This window comes from Falco rusticolus, chromosome 15, assembly GCF_015220075.1.
Source record: "Falco rusticolus isolate bFalRus1 chromosome 15, bFalRus1.pri, whole genome shotgun sequence".
Taxonomy (NCBI): domain Eukaryota; kingdom Metazoa; phylum Chordata; class Aves; order Falconiformes; family Falconidae; genus Falco; species Falco rusticolus.
Window position 1 is genome coordinate 6,053,047 of NC_051201.1, and position 7,391 is coordinate 6,060,437.

Genomic DNA, 7,391 nt, shown 5'->3' on the forward strand with positions numbered 1-7,391 from the left:
TTAGCATGCAGGCTCAACTGTCCTTGAAATTCCACTACTGAAAATATTAAATGAAGCTATTGTTTCCATCTATAAAAATGAGAAAATAATAAAAGACAGTACTTCTTTCACTTTTCTGCCTTTTGAAAACTTAAAACCAGGAGCTGAAGACTGGGCAACATCCAGTCCATCATTAGTCACATGAGCTACGCTTGTATTCTTTGGTTCGTGTCACTGCGGTTACTCTAGTTCATAGGGACACGCTTGCAGATGTATGAATACACATGGTCTACAACACAATGTTTCTCCTCCAACATGTTAGAAGTGTAAAGACAATTATTTAATTGCAAGAATAGCTTGAACATCCATTAAAGAGAGTTTTAAGTATTTTGCTTTATTATTGCTCTTCTGAGTATCAAGACAAACATAGGATATTTTGATATATGCATTACGATTTGCTTAAACACAAATTGATACAGCTACAACTGAGAACTTTAAATTAGCAACGTAATAGTCATGAGTTAAAACTTTAGGTAAAATTACGTAGTGCTATGTTTGATATTAAATATCAACAGGTAATATTAGTTTAAGAACTAGAACTACATCACTGTCTCTTAATATTGCCATAGTAGGACTATTCACATGGGTTCTGAATAACGATCAGGAGATACTCATTATCTGCAAAAAGGGATAAAAAAATGTTTAGTTAAAATATTTTACCTTATTTCCTGATAAATACTCTTTATTAATCTATTCCTCTCCAACTTATTCTTTATAAAACATACGCAAAAGCATTATATCTATTTATATAAAAATCATCTAGAAAATGTAAGTACTTTGTACAAAAATGTGATTACAGATAAAAAATATCTGTGCCATAAAGTTTAACTACACCATATTAAAACTATTTCAGTAAGCAGTAGATTTGCTTTCAATAAGCTGTAAAGATGTTTAAACAAGATGAAAAAAGTCTCAAGATAAGCACCTGGAAGCTAGCACTTGTTATAATAAAAAACTTCTGACATCTGCAGCCTCTTCTGCAAGTGCAGAGAACTTCTTTCAGTTCACTAAGTAGTTTATTCAAAATTGAGAACCCATTTAGACATGAGAAAAGGAGAAAAGATTTGAATAGACTTCTACTATGAATAAATTCTAAGCATGCCAGACTTCGCCTACTAACTCTAAAAGCCCGGGGAAGTTTTGGAAACAATTTTAGTTAGATAGCTACTTAACATGATCTGTTTTAAATGAAACATTTCTTGAAAGTATCCAGTGAATTTACTAGGGTCATATCTGCTTTGGAGAGTTAAGAAGCTGCAGTCTTGCATTGTCACTTTCATCCAAAAGCAACTTAATATAAATCACAGGTAGTTCATTTGCCATCTTCTATTATAGTAAATCACAATCAAGCCTTTTGAACAACTGATCTCCCTTTAGCAAAAAAAGCTTCACATTTTATACCACTTATTTTCAGGTCAACAAGCTTTCATAGTTACTAGTCAAAAAGTCACCTCTAAAAATAAGTGAAAGGCAAATGCAAAATAAGAATCAAATGCATCAGTCTAAATCAATGAGCAAAACACTGATTTAAAAAATGCATTAGGTTTTTTACTCCAAAATAGAATCTAAACTGGAATTTTAATCTTAGTAGTGGCTGATGACTAATGTTAACACTTAATGACAGTGCCAGATTTCTTTCACACATACTGTTCTGTAGCAGCATCATAAATAATTCCAGTAAGGCAAGGTGACACATACCTAGCACAATACCCCTGTTCCACATTTGCTATGAAATCAGCATCAGAGGCCACCCCAGTGAAGGCTGTCCATCACTGCATGCTTGGAGCGAACATCCTCCCCAGCAGCTATGCTGAGGAGACCCCTGAAGCTTCCATTTCTGTCCTGTGTGCCTTCATCAGATATTTCTGTCAAAACCCTGCATACCATTAGTCTCTCAATTAGCTAGTGCACACATTAGGATCTCCACCCCAACCAATCACCTCTGCTTTGCCTGATTCACCTTGTATACTGGTCCTTGATCACAGCTTCACCACAGCTCATCTAGCTTTGTCGTCTATTTTAGAGCCACAACTAACAAATTAACATGTATTTGTATTTAACATGAGTGAGAAACTGGTTGCTATATTCCCCTGGTTGGTTTAAGGAAAATAATTATATCACAGTTACGATGTTGGTAATAATACTGCATATCTGTAACACAAAGCCCACCTATGGCTAGGAAGTCATGATAACATACCAAGTAAAAAGAAAAAAAATTAGAAAAAAAAAAGTTTTGCATGTCTTTGGAGCTGAAATGGATTTGCTGCCTTTAATACTATACACCCACGGACACAACTTGATAGATATATTTGTCCAGTTTTCCTCTGTGAAAACGCACTGAAACCAGACCATTAATCAGATCTAGACTTGTTTGGTTGTCTCCAAGCCTGAATACTATGCACTCTGTACATTAAAATCCTAACACATCTGGTTACACGGTGAATATATGGTTATATTTTCATACACTTGTTTTCAAAGTGCATTTTCTATGGTAGCCTTATTTGTGAAGAAATAAAAGAAACTTAAAAGGACGCACAATTCTGTTGTTACTTTAATACAAATATTACCTGGAGCTATCATAATTTCGTGTTTCTTTGATCTGATCCTAAGAAAGGTTAGATCATTCTGAGGATCAATATCTCTCACTGTGCTCCTAGCTTTCATGGTGAGCTGATGAAGAAGACCTGCATACTGGACTGTTGTAGAGTTATCAAGAGTTGTTCTTATTGGAATTCCTGCAAACAAACAATTTTACAATAATCATTCAGTTAAGTTGCATATTCTTCATACACAGCAGATCATACAAGAAAAAACCAGGAGTTCATAGGTTTTTTTCTGTTTTGTAGCAGAAAGAAGTTATGTTGATTTCAGGTATCTGTGTGCTTTTTAAAGTATAATTTATATTAATCAGTGGCAATTAAACATAGAGTTGCCTTATGAAACTTCTGAAAGAGCCTAATTGCTGTTTAAGGCTCTTAAATACCTATCAAATTCCATTCTGTAGTACTTAACCAGTTATGGTGCTTCATCAGTTTAAACACTGTCACTGAGTTCATATCTTAGCTGCAAGAATCTAACCCACACTTTTAACTGTAGCATTTGGCACATGCAGTGGTAGAAATTACACGTTCCCAGTGAGATACCAAGAGCAATCAAAGGGCAGAAGTGGCATGTTTGCATTTGGCAAGCAAAACCACCCTTGGAACAATCCCTTCCAATTCGTGGCAAAATATTGACAATTGGTAGTACACAGTGTATTGATACCAACTATTAAAAATATGTATATAAAAATATGAATATATAAATCAAGATTAATTTTTGATGATGTAATGAATCATTGTTTATCAAAGATTTGTCAAATCATGCCTTTTATATTAATAGGCTACCAGGTGAAAGTAAAACCAGGGTTCACAGTAATCCTACAAGTGTAAAACTGTTTGGCTTTAATAAGCTTGTTTCACTAATAAAAAATTTATTTGTCCCACTAACAAAGAAATAGATTACAAGCCAGCAAGGCAATTTTCTCTTTGCATACATTTGTTTTTTCTTGCAGATGGACAGGATATGAATGCAAAAAAATAGGGTCATATGACTTAAGTTGAAGAGTTTGATTATGAAAGAAGAATTAACATGCACAAATAGCGAATGCCAGGTAAAGAATTAGAGCAAAGGAGTAAAAGAGATAATAGAACCACCTCAGAGAGTAGGCTATTCCATAATTTTCCTAGGAAAGCATTATTCGAATCACCTGAAATCTGTGCTGTGACTTGAGAAAGAATTCTGCATTGGTAGGATGTGTAGTGTGGGAAAGTGTACAGAATGACCCAGTACATCCTTTGTGTCTAATGTTTATTACTCAGAGATTGAAACTGATGTTTTAATGGAAACAAACAAGTGTTCCCAAGCTCTGCATTAGCATGAGAATATCTATATAATCACAGCGTTAAATAGTAAGTCACTTAAAAGCAGCAATGAATTAGTGTCAAGTTTATATGACCTTGTATTTAAATGATTGCTTCAACAAATACAGGACTTTTAATGAAAATGGTAAATGTTAAATGATCCTCCAAGGTCTAATAATAACATGAGTATGAGTTGACACTAGTGACATCCTTAGATTAAAGCTGAGCTATGCTTACTTTAGGACAAATTCTCTTTGCCTCTGCTACCCAAATTAGAGAAAGGCAAATAAATCCTTCATTAGAAATGCTGTAGTGTGATCCTTCTCAACTGTGAAGGATAGCAACAGTTTATGAGATTTTCCAAATAAACAAGGTACACTCAGCATAGTGTTTCAACGAACAAATCAACTTTGAGCATTAAAAGAAATGACAGACAATGTTTGTATGAGGAATCTTTAATGTGCTATTTCATGTCCCTAAGTGTACCTACACTATTACCAAAATCTTAGTAAAAGACAACTGTTTATGTTGGTGAGGATTCATCTTCTTGGGGAACCTGAACAGCCTAAGAAAACTCACTACTGCACCACTGGTTCAAGTATTTTTACTGTGATTAATTTAAGATGTACGCTTGTTTGAAATGTTTCAGGATAGACAGAAATTAAATTTATTTTTCTGCAGAAAGATTTTAAGTAATTAGATTGATTAATTAGTGCTAATTATGGATATTTGGAGGTGTTACAAAAACTTACAAACTACACACCTACTTTGGGGCTTAGTTTGTGGAATCTAACTTCTTGGTACCTCAAATACATCCTCATGGAGAACGGGCTCTCTTGTATTCACATCTGGCATCTGGTGTTGAAACATTTCAAAATGATAAACTAAAACCAAAATTCCTGCACTAGACTTGTCCATTGGCTTCTAGTCTAGCCACACGTTCAACAGGTTTGTGGGGATGAGTGAGTTTGAACAGGATACCGGGAGACTTTATACCTTGCCGCGAATAGCCTGACGTGTGAAAAAGGGAAGTGGAATGTTCTTCCTCCTTTGCAAATCAAAATTGAGACAGAAGGAATCCAAACCAGCCTTTTAAAAAGCATGCTATTGTCTTAACTCTGCACAGCTATTGCTGAGCTTTCCCTTGGTACAACAACCACGGGTGAAGATGGACGGTAGTAGCACACCTGACCAGGAAAGCATACTTGACCAAAATTGGGCTAAGTTGTCAACTGTTCCAAGTAACAGAACATAAAACAACTGGATTATTTTTCTATTAGATTACTTGGTGTTTTTGCCTTGACAAATGTATTGGACTGCAAGCTCAGAAAAGATCATTTGTGTTATCTAAGTGCTTGATTTTGTTCACTTCTTGTTTGCAGCTTAGTCCAAGTGCTCATTGAATCAAGTCACATTTTATTTACTGAAACACAATACAGCCATATCTAGACACGAGCATGTGCGGGCGCAGAGCAGCTTTTCAGTTTCTATTTGCAAGGCTGTGCACTTTTCTCTTGACCTGCACCATCTATTCTGTGAACAAAGGCACATTTTACTTAACATGTCCAGGCACACAAATGAAATTGTCCACATTTTCTAAAGACTAAATAACATTTAGTCTTCCTTCATAGTGTTCTTGCCTCCTGTTGCTAAACTGCTGCTAGTGTAATAGATTTTTTAGGGGGACTGTAAAAATGAAGGAGGCCAACTAGATTATGGACAAGGTAAATTGAGTTGTCTTTTTTGTAAAGAAGTGATTAGAACAGATTAACCTGAGAAGCCAAGCCTCTGAAAAGTGATTTCTGTGACTTCTCCCTTTTGAGTTGCAATCTTCAGGATCCCAGCCAAAGCTGGCCTGATATGAAACTTGCTCTTCCTTCCATGACAACACACCATAGCACAATTTAAAGAACTTGTGACTATTTAGCAGGACCAAGAAATGGCTCCCACAGTAGATCAGCTTTGTTTAGTAGATACTTTTCTCCTGATCTTTTTGTTTAATTGTAACTTTTCAGAGGAAGAGGAGGGGAGTGAAATGCTATTGAATTTTGTTGTATATACAAGGAATTTTGGAGTAAAAAATGCCTGCAAAAGCAACAGCTTAGTGCCATGCGTTCTCCCCTTCTGTAACCTACCAAGAGATGTTCGAGATCTGGTTCTGGAAAGTAAAGTATAGTTTAATTAAACAAGGGGGATAAGTAAGAATGTGGAAGTCCTTAAGTTATATGAAGCTTATCATGCTTCTAGTTATTTCTTCAGAGAAGATGTCAAGGCTCTGCTTTGCATTAACGGAAAATTACATCATATGGAGAGCTTCAAGAAACGGTCTCAAACCAAACGTTCACGTCTTAAGATGAAACATGCTTTCTTGAAAAGCACGACACCTTGATGAAACGTTGCAAGCAGGTTGCGTTAACGCCTCATAACCTGCAACCCTGGGCGGAAGAGTTACAATGCTTGTTGCCGCTGCCACGTATGGAGAAACACAGGACTTTTACCTTCAGCGTTTATAACAATAGTTGCGACAACCCCTCTGTGGGCTTGGATCCTCCTCAGGGTTTCCTCTGCCTCGGCCTGCCAGGAGAGAGGACACCTGAGGGCACCCCGCAGCCACCACGGCGACGGCCGGCGGCGCCCCTCCGAGCAGCCCGCGGCGACGCCGCCCCCGAGGGCTGCCCCGGGACTGTGCCCCTGCGCCCCCCGCCGCCCTCCAGCGCCCCGCGGCTGCCCCCGGGCCGGGGCGGCGAGCAGGCCCGGCGCCATTACCATGGCCGCGCCGCCGTTGCCATGGAGCGGCGGAAGTGACGGCGGGAGCGGGCGCGGGAGCGGCGGCGCGGCCCGAGCGCGGCCCCTGGGGGGCGCTGCCGCCGCCGCCTGGCGGGGCCGAGGGCAGCCCGGGGGGGTGAGGCGGGACCCGCGGCGGGGCTGGCCGGGGCAGCGGGGGCTGCTCGGTGCTCCCCAGGGGCCCGCGGGCGGTGGTGTCATGCAGCTTCGGACGGGCTTGTGGCTGAGCAGTGGTGGCGGACGGGGCCTGATCGGTGAGGTGAAACGAACTCAAGTTCCCTGAATTGTTGTACTAGAGGGTTTTTTGGTTGTGTTGGTTTTGGTTTTTTTTTTTTTTTTCTTTTTTTACTTAGTTTATTTTGAAGCTGAGGCCGATACTGCCCAAATCCCAAACAGTTGCTCTTTCCACCTCCCTGTACACCACCAGCCGTGCCTGTGCGCCCTTCCCGCAGCGCGCCACGCTCCTTCCCCGGCCGCAGCTTTCCAGCCTGGCTCTACCCCGCACACAGGGGGAAACTGGCCTCCTCAGGAGTGCTGCGTGCTGTTGTAGTTTACTAAGTCGACTTTTCAGTTTGGTGTAGGCCACTTCTATGATGCTGTAGCGTGAATAAGTTATCTGCGTGCTTCTGTTACCCTTTGCCAAAATAGCAGGTGAACAAATTACAC

The 7,391-nt window shown here is 39.5% G+C and overlaps 1 protein-coding gene across 1 annotated transcript; it reads right to left on the minus strand.

The window, feature by feature from the left end:
- Positions 1 to 393: 393 nt before the first annotated feature.
- DYNLRB2 (dynein light chain roadblock-type 2) lies at positions 394 to 6,779 on the minus strand. Its single transcript, XM_037409356.1, has 4 exons — positions 6,708 to 6,779; positions 6,440 to 6,515; positions 2,607 to 2,774; positions 394 to 657 (listed from the first exon to the last, which is right to left on the minus strand). The coding sequence occupies exons 1-4, from the start codon at positions 6,708 to 6,710 to the stop codon at positions 614 to 616; spliced, it is 291 nt and encodes a 96-aa protein (XP_037265253.1). The 5' UTR covers positions 6,711 to 6,779; the 3' UTR covers positions 394 to 613.
- Positions 6,780 to 7,391: the final 612 nt, after the last annotated feature.

Coding starts and splice junctions, on each gene's coding strand:
- DYNLRB2 (XM_037409356.1), bottom strand. Junction 2,775..6,439: donor TATTGTTATAAACGCTGAAG/GTAAAAGTCCTG, acceptor GTTTGTTTGCAG/GAATTCCAATAAGAACAACT. Junction 658..2,606: donor CGAAATTATGATAGCTCCAG/GTAATATTTGTA, acceptor CCCTTTTTGCAG/ATAATGAGTATCTCCTGATC.